The sequence below is a fragment of the Mobula birostris genome, chromosome 2 (assembly GCF_030028105.1).
Source record: "Mobula birostris isolate sMobBir1 chromosome 2, sMobBir1.hap1, whole genome shotgun sequence".
Classification (NCBI taxonomy): Eukaryota; Metazoa; Chordata; class Chondrichthyes; order Myliobatiformes; family Myliobatidae; genus Mobula; species Mobula birostris.
In genome coordinates, this window is record NC_092371.1 from 191,277,368 (window position 1) to 191,298,234 (window position 20,867).

At 38.8% G+C, this 20,867-nt stretch overlaps 1 protein-coding gene across 4 annotated transcripts in view; it reads right to left on the minus strand.

Moving 5' to 3' along the window:
• Positions 1-3,995: 3,995 nt before the first annotated feature.
• LOC140193983 (rho-associated protein kinase 2-like) overlaps positions 3,996-20,867 on the minus strand; it is a 264,425-nt gene continuing 247,553 nt past the window's right edge. The window contains exons 28-33 of one of the 4 annotated variants that reach the window (XM_072251236.1): positions 20,465-20,535; positions 19,309-19,397; positions 17,018-17,096; positions 16,619-16,886; positions 14,486-14,702; positions 3,996-6,358 (exon numbers count right to left, since the gene is read on the minus strand). In XM_072251236.1, the coding sequence (XP_072107337.1) occupies positions 6,355-6,358; positions 14,486-14,702; positions 16,619-16,886; positions 17,018-17,096; positions 19,309-19,397; positions 20,465-20,535 (728 nt within the window). In that variant the 3' untranslated portion in view covers positions 3,996-6,354. Of the gene's footprint in view, positions 6,359-8,009; positions 8,348-8,378; positions 9,637-14,485; positions 14,703-16,618; positions 16,887-17,017; positions 17,097-19,308; positions 19,398-20,464; positions 20,536-20,867 lie in introns of those variants that run through there. The other 3 variants (XM_072251238.1, XM_072251235.1, XM_072251237.1) reach the window with 3 other exon arrangements.

Genomic DNA, 20,867 nt, shown 5'->3' on the forward strand with positions numbered 1-20,867 from the left:
TGCATCTCAGATTTTTGGATTTTCTCCCCATTTAGAAAATAGTTTGCACATTCATTTCTACTACCAAAGTGCATGACCATGCATTTTCCAACATTATGTTTCATTTGCCATATTTTTGCCCATTCTCCTAATTGTCCAAGTCCTTCTGCAGCCTGTTTCCTCAACACTACCTGCCCCTCCACCAATCTTCGTATCAGCTACAAACTTGGCAACAAAGCCATCTATTTCATCATCTAAATCATTGATACACAGCATAAAAAGAAGTGGTCCCAACACCGACTCCTGCGGAACACCACTAGTCACTGGCAGCCAACTACACAAGGTCCAAATATACAACATCCACTTCATCCCCTTTATCTCTCCTACTTCTAATCTCCTCAAAGATTTCCAACAGGTTCATCAGGCAGGACTTACCCTTAAGGAAACTATGCTGACTTTGTCCTGTCTTGTCCTGAGTCACCAAGTACTCCATCACCTTGTCCTTAACAATAGACTCTTAACATCTTTCCTACCACTGAGATTAGGCTAACTGGTCTATAATTTACTTTCAAAAGATCATTTCTAATGCTGCCACAATCTCTAACGCTACCTCTTTCAGGACCCTAGGGTGCAGTTCCTCTGGTCCCGGTGACTTTTGTACTTTAGGGTCTCTCAGCTTTTTGAGCACCTTCTCCCTTATAATAGTAACTGCAACCACTTCTTTTCCTTCACACACAATATCTGACACACTGCTAGTGTCTTCCACCGTGAATACTGATGCAAAATACTCACTTAGCTCATCTGCCATCTTCTTGTTCCCATTATTTTTCCTGCCTCATTTTCTAGCTGTCCTATATCCACTCTCATCTTTTTTTTTTACATACTTGAAAAAGCTTTTACTATCCATTTTGATATTAATTGCTAGCTTGCTTTCATATTCCATCTTTTTCATTCTAATGATTTTTTTTTACCCTCTGTAGATTTTTAAAAACTTCCCTATCCTCTATCTTCCCACCAATTTTTGCTTTGTTGTATGCCCTCCCTTTTGATTTTACATTAGTTTTGACTTGTCAGCCATGGTTATATTATTTTGCCATTTGAGTACTTCATTTTTGGAACACACATGTCCTGCACCTTCCTCAATTTTCCCAGAAACGCACACCATTGCTGCTCTGCTGACATCCCTACCAGCAGCTTCTTCCAATTTACTTTGGCCAACTCCTCTCTCATACCACTGTAATTTCCCTTTCTCCACTGAAATACTGCTATATCAGACTTTACTTTCTCCCTATCAAGTTGAACTCAATCATATTGTGATCACTGGTTTCTAAGGATTCTTTTACCTTAAGCTCCCTAATCGGCTCCAGTTCAATACATAACACCCAGTCCAGTATAGCTGATCCCCTAGTAGGCTCAATGACAAACGGCTCTCAAGAACCATCTCACAGGCATTCAACAAACTCACTCTCTTGAGATCCATTACCAACCTTATTTTCCCAATCAACCTGCATGTTAAAATTTCCCATGACTATCGTAACATTCCCCTTTTGACATGCCTTTTCTATTTCCTGTTGTGATCTGTGGCCATCTCCCAGCCAATGTTGGGAGGCCTATATATAACTGCCATCAATGTCCTTTTACCCTTGCAGTTTCAGAGCTCTATTCACATGGATTCAACATGTTCTGATCCTATATCACATCTTTCTACTAATTTGATGCCATTCTTTACCAGTAAAGCCATGTCCCCCTACCTTCCTATCCCTTTGATACTTATATCCTTGGACATTCAGCTCCCAACTACAACCATCCTTCAGCCACGATTCAGTGATGGCCACAACATCATACGTGGTAATCTGTAATACTGCAACAAAACCATCGACCTCATTTCTTATACTCGATGTATACAACACCTCGAGTACCATATTTGCTGCCCTTTTTGATTTTGCATCCCTGGTGTACTGATACTCACCCTGTTGGCTGTGACTATGTCCCATCACCTGCCTGCCCTTCCTGACAGTCTGACTGCATGCTATATTTACTTTTTTACCATCCATCCTATCCTGAGTCTCATCACTCCGGTTCCCACTCCCTGCCAAATTAGTTTAAAACTGCCTGCAAGAATATTGGTCCCTCTTAGGTTCAGGTGCAACCTGGCACTTTTGAACAGGTCATACCTGCCCCAGAGGAGATCCCAATGATCCAAGCATCAGAAGCCCCGCTCCCTGCACCAGCTTCTCAGCCACACACTTATCTGCCAAATTATTCTGTTTCTACCCTCACTGGCAGGGCAGTAAGGCACAAGGGACAGGCAACAATCCAGAAATTACTGCCCTGGAGGTCCTGCTTCTCAGCTTTCTACATAGCTAAGATCTCTTTTCATGACCTCTTTGCTTTTCCTTCCTATGTCATTGGTACCAATACTGACCAAGACATCTGGCTGCTCTCCCTCCCTCTCCAAAATGTTGTGGACACTATCTGAGATGCCCCTGACCCTGGCACCTAGGAGGCAACATACCATCTGGGTGTCCCGTTCATGTCCACAGAATCTCCTGAATGTTCCCTTCACTATTGAGTCCCCTATCACTACCGCTCCCTTCTTCTATTTCCCTTCTGCACCATGGACCCATGCTCAGTGCCTGTAACCCGGTCACCGTGGCATTGCCTTGGGAGGTCATCCCCCACAAAAGTATCCAAAGCAGTATACTTATTTTTGAGGGGAATGGCCACAGGTGGGCTCTACTCTGTCTATTTACATTTCCATTCCTCCTGACAGTCACCCAGCCACTCACCTCCTGCAACTTTGGGGTGACTACTTCCCTGTAACTCTGACCAATTTTCTCCTCACTATCCTGTACAAGCCAAAGGTCATCTAGCTGCTGCTCCAAATCCCTAATAGGTTCTTCAAAGAGCCGCAGCCAGATGCACTTCACGCAGATGTAGTTCCCCAAGAGACTCTGGGTCTCCTAGGACTTCAGCATCTGGCATGAAGAACACACAACCACCATTTGCTGTACCAGGTACAATAAGAAAAAAAAACAAAAACAAAACCTTAACAGAAGCCTACCCAGAGCCAACACCCTCTCCGAGCCAAAGCCTACTGGCCTACTCCTGACAATGGCTGCTCCACTTGTCCCTCCTGTACTTTTAGTTAGTATGCAGTGCTCTGCTCCTTCCACTGATAGGGCTTCTGCAATGCTTTCAGCTGTAACCATTGTTCAGTTGGTTTCTATTAGGGGAAGAATGTTCTCACAGTTTTCTGTACGGAAAGTATGGCACTCTCTTTCACAGATGGTGATTTGCACGAGGATTGCTTATACCTGCAGTCACTGAAGGAGGATTTTCAGAATCAGTTCAAGGATGTGAACGATCTGGAAATTCTGGACTAGGGAATTAACCCATTTTTTTGCAAAGTAGAAGAACAGGAAAAGAGCTGGCAGAAGAAATTATTGAAATTCAAAATGATGAAGCATCAAAAATGTTTGCTTTTGTGATATGTGGCTAGATTCTCATATGAAGTTTCATGGTCTTTGGAGAAGAGCCAAACTGCTCTTCATTGCATTTTCATCCCCCTACTTTATTGAAAGAGGCTTCAGTGCAGTGAACCACATACTCATAAAAAAACAGAAACTACTTGGACATTGTTAATTGTGGAGACATAAAGCTTTTGCTGTCACAACTTCAACCAGATATTTCAACTCTTACTAAAAACCATCAAGTTCAAGGATCACATTGATATTAAAGCTGCTGTACAGTGCACAGGTACTATGTAAGCTAGGTTTACAGACAAAAAATTAAAACAGAATCACTTTTCTCATGTTGGCATATGATAGGCATGTTTTTACGCTATGGTGGTGCCAAGTATGAAAGTGCTTTACAGAGGTGTTGACAAGTATGAAAGTGCTAAAAAAAAAGTTGGGAAGCACTGATAAGCTAATGATGGATACAAAATAACTTCAGGAAAACACCTACATCTGTTGTTTACATATTCAAGAAAGGGACACAAGATTTTATTTTCAGTTCATTTATTCATTCGGGATGCTTCCAGCTGTACCCACGGTTCAGTCTCTTTCTATATCTACCACCAAGACAGGTCTTAGCACCAATTGCTTTTCACAAGGATCCTCTCACAGTGCATCCTTGTCTATTGTTGAAAATATAATAAATAGTTTTATCAGCTGAACGGTTGTGTTTATTTCTCTTAGCATCAGCACTAAGCTAGCCTTCTTTTAGTTTAGGATTAATTGTGCAACAAGATCCTTCACAGATTTTATATGTACAGATTCATTAGCGGTATTCACAAAAATATATATTAGGCATATCTTCACAAAGGAAAAAAAAAGCACATCAAGTATACACAGAGTACCATGATTGTATTACAAAATTTATCTATCAGGGTTAGATTTCCCTCTGAATCACATTTGATAGTTTAAGGAAATATAATGCACCGTGTGTAACTGGAATTGATAATTTTTCTGCTTGCGGTTAAAAGAAACCTGCAAATACAGTAAATGTTCTTGACAGCAGATAAATAAAAGCTGCCAAACACCAAGGATAGCCGGAATGAAGACCATAAGCTTGGAAGAGAAACGTGAAGAAAGGGCAATAGAAAAACCAGTAACAAATGGAATGCAGTCCTGTAAAAACAGGGGGGGGGGGGGAATCATTAAATGCTTTGTATTTCATGACAACGTATATGGGAGTGGGCAAAAAAAAGCAAATTAATAATTATGCAAAACACAAAATTTAGAAGGCTACATAATGGTTTTATTGTCAAATATGTTTTACATTATCTTTAGCATACTGTAGTTGTATAAAACATGCATTTCAAGTTGATAGCCTTTATAAATACAATGGTCAAGCCAATATAAATTATGTATTTTGTAAGATGGCATGTAAAATATCTGTGAGTGCCCTATCTGCAAGGCCTCAGCTTCCCAGCTATTTAGAGTCCTCGTAACAAACTACTGCAACTGTACTAGAGTCTATACTACAGCTACAGTGTTAGAGAACTCTATTCAAACTTTAAAATACATCTACAGTATGACTTCAGTTAAATCATTTTAGAGTTTGTGAAAATCTTTATATGTACTGTGAGAATGTAGTAAAAATAACACAGATGCTCTTTTTTTTTAGAAATAATAATGTAAATAAAACATCTAGACTGCTACACAAACCAAGGCAAATAAGGTTTCATAGCACTTAGTGACTCTAAAGGATTACAAGCTCCGTAAATTTTCTATTACAGTATTATCAAGTGGGCCAAGAACATATTATTCCTTTGTATAATTTTCAGTTTGCAATGGGTAGTAACAGTTTTATAATAACTAGTTTTTTTTTAAAGATTCCATACTTGAAATATTTTCTTCAATAATTTTATAGAAACATTCAAAATTGGCCAATGCAAATGCAAATAGTTACGTGTAAAAATAGTGCACTATTTTTCTTAACAATAAACTTTCATTTAATTTCCATTATAATAGTCATCAGTAAACTTCAATTTAACAGGATGGGCAAACATTTAGAAAATGTTAAATTAAGGCGTTATTTATGAAATGAAAATCATGGGTTGCCCATCATAAAGTGTGTAGTTATGACTGATGACATACTCCAAAATTTCCTCAATCTGAAGGGCTGCAGTTTTCCCACATTCCTTTCAGATGCAGCTTCCTATAAAATGTTCATAAGCAACTCTGTTAAACTCTATGGCTTTATACAAGTGCATAGATGCAACTGTGATTACAAAAGCTTCTTCTTTATACATACCGTATGATGTATTGTGTGCCAAGACAACTGAAGGTATCCTCTGACTAATTACTATTCTGCATAAACTTGAAAAGGTATGACTAACTTTGAAATTTCCAAAGCTCTCCTGGGATGGTCCAACACAATTTCTTTCACATGACCGTTTAGTATATTTGGTTTCATACGATGTTGGACTGATGTAACCACCTCGCAGAGTCATTATTCTTTATAGCACTCAACCTACTGGACAGTGGTTTATTTACCCCATCCTATGCTCCAACCAATCTAGTGTTTTTTTCACTTGGTTGCCAAGTAATATCTCATCCAACAGAGCTCTATGTAGTTCAGACATACAAAGCAGCCAGGAGGTGTCTTTAATTCAACTTCTATTGCTATCTGGGTCTGCAGCAGACCAATACTCAATACTGTACCCAGGTTAAAATTCTATTTTGCTGCAAAGTGCTGTAAACCACTGATACTTTTGATGCGCAGTCATTTTAGCTCTTATAAGATAAATTGCAGCATTTTGTGCACCCTTGTTTGAATGTCAGAAAGTGTATTACAGTCTCTTTTTTGTTTAATAATGAAACCCATTATCTTGAACTGAATGAATGCATTTCCCAAGAAGACGGGTTAGCTGAAAAAGAAACAAAAAGATAATGGAATTAAAATATGCTTTTAATACAAGACTACAATACCAAAAGCCTTTGGCAACTGGTAACTGCTATTTGAATTAATGTCTTTTTTACATCGAATTCTGTCAGGAGGACAAAAACAGCACAGCTACCCGGAAGAAATAGTTACATCATGCTGGCAATTATACTGTTAATTCACAAAATGGTTAACAAATGCCTTGTTAAAAATTTTAAAATACTGAATTCACGCTCATTAATGCCAATACATTGTCATATTCTATCTGTGAAGAAACACATTGAGAATTGACCACAGAGATTATGATTATGCTTAAATGACATTATAGGGAAGCTCCTTCTAAATATTATTCATTGAACAAGCAGGTCATTTAGCTCAATGGGTCCATGGTGCTCCATTTGAACATTTCCAGTTTGACAGTAAAGAAACTGGAATATTTAGGAACTTCTGTTAAAAATTCACTGAGATTCAGCAAAATTCTGCACAATCTCCTCAAAGCTAGCAGAAAATAGTAGTTACTATAAAAATCAGCAGTTTGTATTTCCTACAAAAAACAATATGATTTTTAGAAAAAAATATGAAAATAAATTATTGAACTTATTTCAAACTAGATAAATAACTTGCCCACAATTGCAACCAAAATGTTGCTGAACGTAACTGAAGTGAGGTAAAATTGGTACACTGATTTTGTACATTGGTGAGCTGCCAAATTACACAAATTAATGATTTTCAGCTTTCATATGATGAAAGACTGGATCGACTAGGCTTATACTCGTTGGAATTTAGAAGATTGAGGGGGGATCTGATTGAAACGTATAAGATCCTAAAGGGATTGGACAGGCTAGATGCAGGAAGATTGTTCCCGATGTTGGGGAAGTCCAGAACGAGGGGTCACAGTTTAAGGATAAAGGGGAAGCCTTTTAGGACTGAGATGAGGAAAAACTTCTTCACACAGAGAGTGGTGAATCTGTGGAATTCTCTCCACAGGATACAGTTGAGGCCAGTTCATTGGCTATATTTAAGAGGGAGTTAGATATGACCCTTGTGGCTAAGGGGATCGGGGGTATGGAGGGAAGGCTGGTACAGGGTTCTGAGTTGGATGATCAGCCATGATCATACTGAATGGCGGTGCAGGCTCGAAGGGCCGAATGGCCTACTCCTGCACCTATTTTTTGTATGTTTCTATGTTTATTTCATTGCACTGAAGCAGTACAATATTAATGTGGATGGTGGGGGACAACTTCAGCACCTTTTTCATTTGTGAAGCTAACATATACCCAATTTTCATGTATCTTAGGGACATAATGAAGCCATGTTATACCCAAAATAAAACATGATATAAATATGAATTTTGCTCCTCCAAGTATGAAATTATCTATTGTAGGTTCATCTATTGGAGGATGAGGATCATTCCCTCAAATTATCAGCATGATGCTTCCAGAAAAGCAAAATTAAGTTTTCCTCAATTGCCTTCAAAACTCTGCAAATCAATAGAACACTGGGTATGTGCAGAGAAGACTAAAACAAATCTGTAACTCACATGCTTGTAATAAAACACACACTGACATGTATGTACTGGATGCATACAGCAATAATTAACAGCAGTTAAATATCAGCTGATATTTATGCAAAATAATTTTTCTCAGATAGTATTTATGATCACTTGGAAAGGTAGGAACTGATTAGGGAGAGTTAGCAATAGTTTAGTGCATGGAAAATTCTCACAAATTGGAGCTTTTTTTTTAAAAGAAGCTTACTAAGAAAGTTAATGAGAAAAAGGCAGTAGACATGGTATACCTGGACATTAGCAAGGCTTTAGACATGGTCCCATACAGTAGGGCTGGCATCCAAAAGTACTTTGGCAAACTGGGTCCAAAATTGGCTTGGCAATAGGAGGCAGATGGTAGTGGTTGTATTTCTTAATTGGAAGTATGTAACCAGTGAGGTACTGCAGGAGTCTGTGATGTGACCTTTACTGTTTGTCATATAAAAATATAAATGACTTGAATAAAAATGCCTGTGGTCTGATAAATAAGTTTGCTGACATTTCCTTGAGGTTAAGGTGGGATACAAATCAGCTAGAGTAGATGGCAGCAGTGCAACAGACAGAATTTAATCCACAGAAGTGTGAGATAATACGCTACGAGTGACGTAATGCTGGTCAGGCGTATAGTATATGGCAGGCATGTTGGGAGTGTTGATGCAAAGTGACTTTGAGATGCAAGTTTATAATTCCCTGCAAAATGTGCTACAATCCCAGTGTGTAAAAAGCATTTGGACACATACATAGATAGAAAAGGAATAGAAGAATATAGGCCAAATGCTGGAAAATCAGATTAGGTAGAGGCTCATCTTGGGTCGGTATGGATGAGGCAGGTCAAAGAGCCCCCATTTCCATGACATATAACTGCAATGACTCAATTAACGAATTTTCACTACTTGTCAATTTAATATTCCTGTTGTATGCACAAAATATATACATGCGTACACAGCATTCAAAAATTTCCATTTAGAATCTAAAAGTCTGGGATGAATATAATTGCTAGTTCAATGCCTGAACATTCTCAAGTGGATTGCATTTTATCTCTGAGTTGTTTTAATGAAAAAAGGTTATCAATTTAATACCTACTTCATGTCCTTGTTTTTTCCTCTCTTTTTTTGGACATTTTCCCCACCAAGTAGTCAATCATGTTTGAGTAATTATACCAAAAGATCACAGTAATAATCTATTAACACTCGCTTTCCTCCTGCATGTAAGCATTAGTAAACTTTAATATCCCAGTGTCCAATAGGGAATAGTTCCTGAATTCTAATCAAAGTCCAGGATCTTTCTGCTGAAAAATAAAAACCTGGCCACTAAACTATTTTTTGTAAATGACCTTCAGCTGATTTGTTTTCTGTTGAGTTAGTTTTGAAGACCTACTGGGTTAAAATATTCGTAACACTACCCTATTTGCAAATGAAACAGGCTTCAACTTCAGACTACACTGTCAGGGAATGAATAAAGCTCTCAACAATAGAGTTGAAATATTAACATTTCAGCAAAGGGAGTCTTCTGCTATAAAACTGTTCTTGAAAGCGTTGACAAGGCACACATCACACCATGCTTCATTTAAAAGACACTGCAAGACTTCAAACCCAATGCTTTCCAGACAGATAGTTTACCCCATTCAGGTAAAACTTCTTCAAAAATCAAAAACATCATCATCATCATCATCATCATCAAACGGCCAGTCCCAGTCTTTAAAGGCCATATCAAATAATCTGGAACAGTTGAGGGAAATACACATCAATTTACTTTCCATTTTGATACTTCTTTACAATGATTACCATTTTCCCCTCCTATTGTACGCTGCATTGTCTAGACTTTCATACAGAAAGATCAGAAGGATATAGAAAGCTGCATGTACCCTTGAAACTCAGCCACAGCCTTCAGAGGCATAACAGAAAAACACATCAAATGCAGAAAGTACTTGGTTAGAGTTACATACAATGTTTATTGTATATTTGCAAAGGTAGCTTTTTACCAAGTGTATATATGATTTGGTGAAAATCAATCCATATTCTTAAAGCACACTTGCGAAAGCTGTAAATTTCAGTATGCATGCAGATAAAGAAACATGGAAAATATCATGCAGAACAAATGGTCTAAACAAAATTTGTGAATTAATTTTGATTACATGCTAACAAAATTAAAGTGACCCTCTACAACTTACTGGTGCTATTAAAATATGTCAATGTAGGATGATTCGAAGAGCAGGGCCAGAGTCAAAGCTATAAGAATAGCAACAAATATGGGAATCGAGGAAAATATTTCCAAGTTACAAAGGTAATAAAACAGAAATGAAAGTGATTTATAAACTTTCCAAGGAAATGGGGAAGTAATCAAATGAACATACTGAGGGAAATGTACTGGTTTCAAAACCCTGGGGTGAGGGTTTTGCTGATTCAGGCCATCCTCATTAGATGCAAATGATTTCACTCTGGGCTGGATTGAGGAATTGAAAATCAGTTAAAGCTAGTATTCCTTATTGTGGAAAAAACTGTTGTGAATGGCAAAGATCAAACAGGACAGGTGCATTTTGATGCTAATCACCATCAAATTTCTTATGTTAATACTTCATTATTATTTAGAGTTAAGACCCAGACACTCCATAAAGGCAAGGCAGCTAATACTACAAAACAGGTATGGGTAACCTTAACTTTGAAAAGTGCTAAAGAAGCAAACAAAAATTACAGTTAACACACATCAAAGTTGCTGGTGAACACAGCAGGCCAGGCAGCATCCCTAGGAAGAGGTACAGTCGATGTTTCAGGCTGAGACCCCTCGTCAGGACTAACTGAAGGAAGAGTTAGTAAGAGATTTGAAAGTTGGAGGGGGAGGGGGAGATCCAAAATGATAGGAGAAGACAGGAGGGGGAGGGATGGAGCCAAGAGCTGGACAGGTGATTGACAAAGGGGATATGAGAGGATCATGGGACAGGAGGCCCGGGGAGAAGGACAAGGGGGGGGGGAACCCAGAGGATGGGCAAGGGGTATAGTCAGAGGGACAGAGGGAGAAAAAGGAGAGAGAGAGAGAGAGAGAAAGAATGTGTGTATATAAATAAATAACAGATGGGGTACGAGGAGGAGGTGGGGCATTAGCGGAAGTTAGTGAAGTCAATGTTCATGCCATCAGGTTGGAGGCTACCCAGACAGAATACAAGATGTTGTTCCTCCAACCTGAGTGTGGCTTCATCTTTACAGTAGAGTAGGCCGTGGATAGACATGTCAGAATGGGAATGGGATGTGGAATTAAAACGTGTGGCCACTGGGAGATCCTGCTTTCTCTAGCAGACAGAGCATAGGTGTTCAGCAAAGCGGTCTCCCAGTCTGTGTCGGGTCTCGCCAATATACAGAAGGCCACATCGGGAGCACCGGACGCAGTATATCACCCCAGCTGACTCACAGGTGAAGTGTCGCCTCACCTGGAAGGATTGTCTGGGGCCCTGAATGGTGGTAAGGGAGGAAGTGTAAGGGCATGTGTAGCACTTGTTCCGCTTACAAGGATAAGTGCCAGGAGGGAGATCAGTGGGGAGGGATGGTGAGGACGAATGGACAAGGGAGTTGCGTAGGGAGCAGTCCCTGCGGGAAGCAGGGGTGGGGGGAGGGAAAGATGTGCTTAGTGGTGGCATCCCGTTGGAGGTGGCGGAAGTTACGGAGAATAATATGTTGGACCTGGAGGCTGGTGGGGTGGTAGGTGAGGACCAGGGGAACCCTATTCCTAGTGGGGTGGCGGGAGGATGGAGTGAGAGCAGATGTGTATGAAATATTTGGCATTCAGAAAGTGCAAAAAGATGATAGCAATTTCTTTACAGAAATAGTCAAATATGAGACAGTGCACAAGCTGCCCATGAATAAGCTAATTCACATTTAATCCCTGACAAAACCATGCTCTCACTGTCCTTTAGTTCTCAGTAGTTATTAATAGAGAGTAAGAATAAAAAGACTGATGTTTAAAATGGCACAAATTAAAAACCCTCTGCCATCTGGACAACAAATAGAGGTTATTATATAAATGAGCTCAATTTTTAAGACGGTTATTTTTCTACTCTTTTCACTACAAGCAATGAACTGTTTTCCAGCCAAAATAATACAAATACAGTTGGGAAATCAGGTGTGGGAGTATGTACATTTTTCATTACCACATTATAGGAAGGATGCAAGCAGGGCTCCTGTGAGTTTCACCCTATAGCATGTTATCAAAGTTTAACCATGTAATGTTGCCACAGAAACAGGAAGGGGGTAAGAGATTGACAAAAAGTAGGATACTAAAGTAAACTAGTGAGGAACATAAAAACAAAGTTTTAAAGCACATTAATAATGCAAAAAAGAAAAGGATCTAAAATGTCAATGTTAGTCTTGTAGATTGTGCCAGGAAAAATTAAAGCATGGAACGAAGAAATGGCAGAGAAATTTAATTATTTTCTCTCTTCACAATGAAGTGAAAGCTTCCTGGAATAGTGGAGAGCAAAAGGTCTACAATGAAAAAAAGACATAGAAGAAATTATCATTGGGCGAAACAAATTACGCTGGGAAAATTAATGGGACTAAAAGACAAAGCCCCATGATCTGATGACCTATATCCCATAATTTTGAAAGAGGTAACTGAAGATGATTATCTTACAAAATTCCAGAATCTAGAGTGCTTCTTGCAAATTGGAATGAAGGAAGTGAACTCAACCCCACTACTTAAGGAAGAAGAGAGAAAGCAAGGAACTGCAGATCAGTAAACCCAACAGCAGTAACAGCAAAAATGTTAGAATTTGTTACTTAAGAAGTTGCCCTCCCCACTCTGGTTCCATCTGCCTAACATCCAACACCTATCCACATGGGTTGCTTATCACTTGATCAACCTTTTCTATCTTCTCCGCCTACAAAGACCATAAGACATAACAGAATTAGGCCATTCAGCCCATTGAGTCTGCTCCACTATTTAATTGGATGGTTTTTGTTTCTCAACCCCATTTTCACCTTATCTCCATAACCATTAAACCCCTTATCCATAAATATCAATCTCTGCCTTAATTACACCCTGAGGGGCTGTGCCTTTGGTTTCTAGATTCCAATAACATAAACATCCTCTCTACTTCCACTCATTGAGATACCCCCCTCACTTTTCTGAATTCCATTAGGTATAGGCCCAAAGGCTTCAAAAGTTGCTCATATGTTAAGCCTTTCATTCTTGTGAACCTCCTCTGGATCCTCTGAGCCAGCACATTTTTCCTTTGAAACAGGGCCCAAAAGAGCTCATAAAGTTCCAAATGTGATCTAATGCCCTATAAAGCCTCAGTAGTACATCCTTGCTTTTCTGTTCTAGTCCTCTTGATTTGAATACTAAAATTTTATTTGCCTTCTGTACTACCTACTCAGCTTGCAAGTTAACCTTAATGAAATCCTTAATGAGGACTCTAAAGTCGTTATACATCTCCAGTTTCAAACTCTTTCTCTCCCCATTTGGAAAACAGTCCACACCTTTATTCTTTCTACCAAGATGCATAATACCACACTTGCCTAGACTACAGTGCACCTGTCACTTTGCCCAATCTTCCAACTTGTCCAAATCCATCTGAGGCTTCTTGCATCCAGAACACTACCTGCCCTTCCACCTTATCATGGTGAATGAAAACCTGGACACCATTTCTTTCATCCAGGTTAGTAATGTTGATGGATCCTCCATTACCTGGTTCCATCTGCCTATTATCTCTCCTTTATCTGATTCAATTTTCTGTATTACCTTCTAACCTGTCTCCACCTTCCTCTTCCTCCATCTATTACCTACAAGCCTCTTTCTAAACTCACCTTTCTGACTCCATTCACCTATTATCCTCCACCTCATCTAGTTCTATTTAACATCTATCAGCTTCCATCTCACTCTTTCTTCTCAACTCTTTATAGTGACCATCTCAACACATTCACTCCTGATGTAGGACACTACATAATCTATTAACTTTGTCTCCACAGATGCTGCTGAGTTCCTCCAGCAGCATGTACATTTTTGCCTTATAATCTGTGATCTTCATCATCTGTGTCAGTAATTTGGACGAGGTGGAGAGGGAAAGTAACTAAGTTCCTGGGCTTTATCATATCAGAGGACCTGTACTGGGACCAGCACCTAAGTGCCATTTCAGTGAAAGCACAGCAGCGTGTCTATTTTCTTATAAGTTTGCACAGATTCAGCAAGACATCTAAAACTACGACAAACTTCTACAGATGCGCAGTGGAGTAGGCCATGATACTGACTAGCTGCATCATGGCCTGGTTTGGAAACACCAATGCCCAAAAATGGAAAAACCTACAAACAGTGGTGGATACAGCCCATTCTATCACAGGAAAAGCCCTTCTCACCATTGAGCACATCTACAAAGGATGCTGCCACAAGAAAGAAGCAAAGACCCCTACCCATCTAGGCCACACTCTCTTCTCACTGCTAGTATTGTTGCTACAAATAGTATGCAGTCTTCCAAATGCAAAACTTCCTTAAAGTCAGAGCTGCTTTGCTTCGTACATCTCAGTCAAAATTTCCTCCTAATGCACAATAGGCTTAAAACTAACATATTCTTAAATAAATTACCTGGGCTTAGCTGCAGGAAGCTGTCGGCTTGGCCGTCTCATGGACTGATTAGGTGGAACCCGCATTGAGGACCGAGGAGAAGATCTGTGGAAGTTAGGATCATGCGCAGGCGGCTTCTTTGGAATCTTTTTCACCAGTCGACTCACCCATTTCTGTTGCTCCTCTGTTGAATTAGCTAATAACAGTAGGTCTTTTGCAGAGGAAACATCATAATTTACTGCAAAAGATACAGATAGGTTAATCAGTTTCAATAATAATCAAACATAATTCTTGAATTTGCTGCAGTAAACTACAACTGGAAGAAAAAGGTAAGTTATGAGCCCTTGACAGAAGACAGAAATAATTTCAAACTTTCCTTTCACTTTCTTAGTAATTTCTAAGGTAAGGACATGATCGGCACAGCTTTGTGGGTAGAAAGGCCTGTATTGAGCTGCAGGATTTCTATGTTTCTTAGTATTTTGAATTAACCATTAACCTTGTAAATTCCAGTGAATTACTATTTTCAAAACTTTTTAATGTGTAAATCTGAGAGACCAGCTATCGTTCTCATAAATTTATTCTAAATTCCACTAATGCCAATGCAGCTTTACTAAGAGGCAATGCAGAACTGTTCACTTAGCTGCAAGTGTAAAATACTTACTACAGGCTTGGAGTAAAGGTCATCATTCCATTCTTCTTGGTGTAAAGGTCACCATTCAATTTGCCACCTTGGATTACTTTCCACACCCATGCACCCAGGTATTTCTGAACCTCCACTTCTTCTTCTCACTAACTAGACAGGGATTTGCTCTAATATGGTGTTGACCCGTCCTTTACACCACCCTGAAACTGACTCTGGTTCATCTCAGTGCTGAGCATATTCATTATTTTCTGTTTATTTCATCTTTGTGTCATTGCGATCTGTGCCATGTTTTTCCATTTTGCATGTTTTCTCCTTTAAATTAGTTCTCTTGGCCTTCATTTGAAAGGTGGAAACTCCAAGTCTTTTTGCAGTTCATGCAACACACATAAAATGCTGAAAGAACTCAGCAGGTCAGGCAGCATCTATGGAAAAGAGTATAGTCAACATTTCGGGCTGAGCTTCCTGCTGAAGGGTCTCAGCCGAAACTATACTCTTTTCCATAGATGCTGCCTGGCCTGCTGAGTTCCTCTAGCATTTTATCTGTGTTGCTTGAATTTCCTGCATCTGTGGATTTTCTCATTTGTGTTTTGCAGTTTAAAGTGGTTCTATATTCTACATTCTTCTGATCATCTATTGTTTTAGCCACCATTTTATTGTGGGCAATCTCTCTCTCTCATCATGGTTGGGGGTGGGGGGGGGTGGGGGGGGCTGGAGACCCAAATCCGGAGACACAAGTAGTCATTCTCCCTTCTGTAGTACATTAATATGAGTCTTATTATTTCTATCAGATAAATGATCAAGTAGCTGCAACCCTTAAAATAAATCTAGTCCTTTAGTTACTCTTCAATCTAGTGGAACTTGTACTTTGTTCACTCTAAGATAATGATGCAGAAATGTACTCTGAAAATCATGCAACAAATTCATCACTTTCCATATGCTATGGCTTCTAAGTAGTGTGAGATGCACCTAAGCTTCAGTCCCAATAACACTAATGCATTTCCACTTCCGAATGTACTCGATAGGAAATGTCAAACAATTACCAATATTCCGTTACAAGAGATTTGCAAGGTATTGAAGTTTCTTTAGAAAAGCTTATTGTATGAGCCCTATATTTTGCTGCTCTATTTCCTCATTTTCAATTTTCATCACTGTGTAATTTTAGATTGTTTTAAATAATACAAAGATCACGGTAAATGTTTTTCTATACTTTAAATCAGAATTAAGGAGAATTTGTACTATTTTAACCAGATTTAAAAAGGATATACAATACATCCTACAGAGTATGCTAACAATTAAAAAAAACTGCCCAGAGCAAAACAATCAGAAACAGCTTTAATTAAAATACAAATATATTTTCAAGCAGTGTCTAATCGTCCACTTGGTATCAGCAATTTTTGATGAATTTTATTATGGGGGACCTCTGAATTTTAAATAGTAAGCAAAATGACAAAACATCCTACTTTATGCTACATTTAACACAATGTAAAATGAAAACACATTTTGATACCGACCTTTACATGGTGCTATAAGGTCCTCTTTTTTATCCATGTGATCTTTGTGGCATTTGATATGGCAACGGCGACACTCCAGAGCTGGTGGGGGTTTAAACATTTGCCACAGTGGTTTTGGACAAGCCTCACAGTTGGTTGGGAAATGGTAGAGGGTTGGTATAAATTCATGTCCTTTGTGAGGAATGTAGCTTGACTTCTCTCCCAAGGCAGGAGGTTCTACAGGGAATTCTTGTTCCTTTCTACTTTCGCCCTCATTAGCATACAGGATCTAGGGAGCACAAAAATAATATTTAATGCTAGTCAGTTGTTTAAAAGTAATCATGATTAAAATGCTTTAAGTTGAAGATATAACCACCATTCATTATATTTCAAAGCTAGATGCAGTAGAATTCCACTGACCTGAAATATTCTGGGAATCTCTTTGGCATCTGCTCTATATACATCACCCTGTGTAACTTGCCGAACATGGAACAATTTGCTGTGAGAAAAAAAAATCAAAGTAAAATTAAAATTGAAGTAAAAGAACAAATCCCAGGTTCTGCTCAAACCAACTATTTACAATTTTAAAAACTAGCTATTGAAAAGGAAAAGTGGAAGTTACTCTTAATGCTATACCGGACAAATGCTATCTTTTATTAAAATTTCCTTAAATCTGGCACTGGTTTTGTTTTATACTGAGTTTACACAGGAACAAAGATTATGGAAAAGATGAAGTATGCTCACTCAACTTTTACCACTGTACCCAAGGAAAATTAAAGAATTACAAGTTTCAATTACATTGATAATGTTATTCTAACAAGAAGACAACAGACCCTTCTACATGGTTAGAATTGAGTACAAAAATCACATGAAAAATAATAAAAATAATTGTTCATGGGAAATTTTACATCTTTGAAGTAGCTGCTCAGCCCATGTTTCCAGATTCTGTCCTAGCACAAAAATATATTTTTCTGAACAGTATCTACTTCTATTTTGGGAATTCATCTAAAATTGCTGTTAAGTATACTTGTTCCAGAAAGCACAATTGTATTTGCATCTAAATTATAATTTATATTTACATCTTCAATGCGGTGGTGTGCTGCTGGGGCAATTCTTCTATGTGGCGGTATGCTGCTGGGGCAATGGCATCAACACGGGTGGACACACTGGAGGCTGTGGTAGAACAATGGAACCTACAGAAAATCCTGGCAATTCCGGACAATGCTTCACACCCGCTGCATGCCACATTGGCTGAACAGAGCACTTTTAGTAATAGACTAAACTGCACGACTCCAAAGGGCGCTATATGAGGTCATTCTTACCCTCAGCCATTCGGCTCTATAATATGTCAACCTATAGCCGGGGAAGTGATGACTCCCTCCTGTTAAGACTGTTTGAGTTAACTTTCTACTTCTCTTCTAATATTTATATCTGTAATTTGTAATGCCACTGTAATACTAATTTCCTTTGGGATCAATAAAATATCTAAATTTTGAGAGATACAATAAAACTCTGATAATCTGGCATACTTGGGAATTGGGTGGTGATGGATTAGCACTGTTCAATTTCTTACTAAAAATTTTATGTTGTAGTGAACCATGCACGTTGGAAGGGAGCACCCAAACTTGGGCCCATGCATATTGGAAGGGAGTGTGGGAAACACTACTAGTGAGCAAAATGCAGAACCATCTGAGGTCCTCCGTTGTTCGGGGTCGACCATGGATGTTGCGTTGGCATTGTCTACATAATACTGAAGCCAGGGCAGTACGATATGGAGAGCAAACTGTTGCCCATGTAGCAGGCTCTTCCTCTCCACACAGCTGATGAATCTAAAGGAATGCAGAGACTGATACAGTTTGGCACCACCAGCGTCGCAGGAGTTGTCAGTCAGCATTGAAATCAATGTAGGACTGCCTTAGGGACTCCAACTCTGTATTTAGTTCCAAAGCTTTTCCCTTGATTGGATATAACCACAAGAAAGAGGAGGTTTGAGATCAGAGTTTTCCTTCTCCTAGATGAGCTGTCAACTATGGCTGATGAACCCCGTCTGCCCAAAGTGGCTGGTTTTAAGACACCAGTAACTCATCTTTGCCCCTTTCCCTGTCAGTAAAAATGGTTATGCCAGGTTTAGTTGCTGAGCCATACATGAAAGTCAGGAGCTGAACTTGCTTGTCAGAGGCTATTTGAGATGCCTGGTATTGAGAGCATTTGACAGTCAGTGGGAACATATCCCCAATACAACTGCCAGCAAAAACAACCTTAACATCCTGACGAAGGGTCTCGGCCTGAAACGTCGACTGCACCTCTTCCTACAGATGCTGCTTGGCCTGCTGTGTTCACCAGCAACTTTGATGTGTGTTGCTTAACCATCAAGAGTTCTGAATAACCAGAATGGATTATTGGGAGGTCTACTGTACTAGATAACCAATTGTACTTTCAATGTTTAAAGTCATTTTCATATTCATGGATTGGGAAACTAATGACAGACTTTCAGAGGCCACAAAGCAGCATAATAGCATATTGTAAAGGGTTTTCATCCATTCCTTCTCTGTTTGAATAAATAGTAAAAAAGAAAACAATAGAGATAAGGGAACTAATGAAAAGGGGAGACAAAAACTATTCATTTATAGTTCTAATTGGTAGCAAGACCCATTTTAAGTTTGAAACAATTTAAATATTAAAGGTTTATCAGAATAAAATGAGCTACTTACTCAATATCCAACACCATAGAAGGATTAGACAACTCTTTGTCTTGCTCACTGTCATAAAATAGGATCTTTTTACTGCTCACAACTACATACTGAAAAATAAAACCATATTTGCTTCAGAGAAAATAATATAGTTAAAGTGTGAACAGAATATGAAGCGTGGTTTTCTGCAAACAAACATGTAAGTGTCAATGCTATTCATGAACCACCACATAGGCAAAATTCCAGACCACAATGCACAAAATTCGTCATGCAACCAATCATTGATGAGATTTCCTCCCAACATCACAACTGAGTTCCCAAATTGATGACCCATCAGCTGGTTGATAAGTACATAAAGGTCAAGCATTTGGAGCATACACCACAATTAATAGTGCTCTGATGATGTCTCCCAGCATGGTGACGAAACATTAGCAAGTAAATTGCCACGACTGGAGATGGTCGCAGTATTAACAACAAAATTATCCACGATGTTTTTGCACTTGAAGATGAGAAGAGCAGTTTACTGTTTGTTGATAGATCACTGGCCCAAAATATTAACTCTGCTTTTCTCTCATTTATGCAGTCTGGCCTATGTACAATTTCATCTTATTTTTTCTTTAACTTCAAATAGTCTCTGAGAATGTTTATTCTCCAGAACTATCCTAGAATAGTAAACAATTTGTAAACACATGATCCAGACAAATTTAGCCATAGATGCCAAACCAGTTTTTAGGAAGGAATATTCAAATTCCATGTAACTCTAGAACATGTGGAAGCAAATACTCAGAGTGGATATCAACCCTAATTAAATAATTTGTCTGTCTTTAACAAAAAATACTTAGCCAAATTGACTCAAATTATTCTCAAGAAAATAAACTTTAAGCAAAGATTTTGCATACAAATAATTGAACACAAGTTCTATTTCTGCCTGCAAATCACCCAAAATTTGCAAATAGAATAAAATGTCCATTTATCAAAGCTATAAGCAGGCATATTATTCCCCCGTGCTGACAGCTACCTTTGAGTGCTCTATTAAGGATGGTCATTACTATCTGTGCCACTGTATGCATATTGCCACAAGTTAGAGATCTTAACTACCAACTTAATTACAAATAATACATTTTAATCAGGCAAAGGACAGCTAGTCTGGTTAATAATAAGGAACTTCTTTGTATACCTGTTTCCGCCACAGAAATTTTTTTGTGTTATTTCTCATGGGCAAGGAAAGCCAGCCTTCCAGTCTGGATTCTACAAAAAGCAATTAAGAACAATGACAATTAGCCTAAATTTCTGAGTACCAAATGGGTGATATCAGCATCCCTTTCTTATGACACAAGAGGACATTAATCCTACTGAATTGATTCCAGCTCGTGAACACATGCAGCATTCCAATTCTCCCACACACATCTCTCTGCAATCTATGCTCTCTCATGTATCCCATTAACCCCAGCTCTTACCTTTCTCCTCATTAAAGTTATTATAGGAGACATTTAACACATCAGCATTTCTGTGCATGAGGGAGAAAGCTAGAACCTCCCATGGTGAGTCTTACTTCAGTGATGGACAAGTTGTTGGAGAAG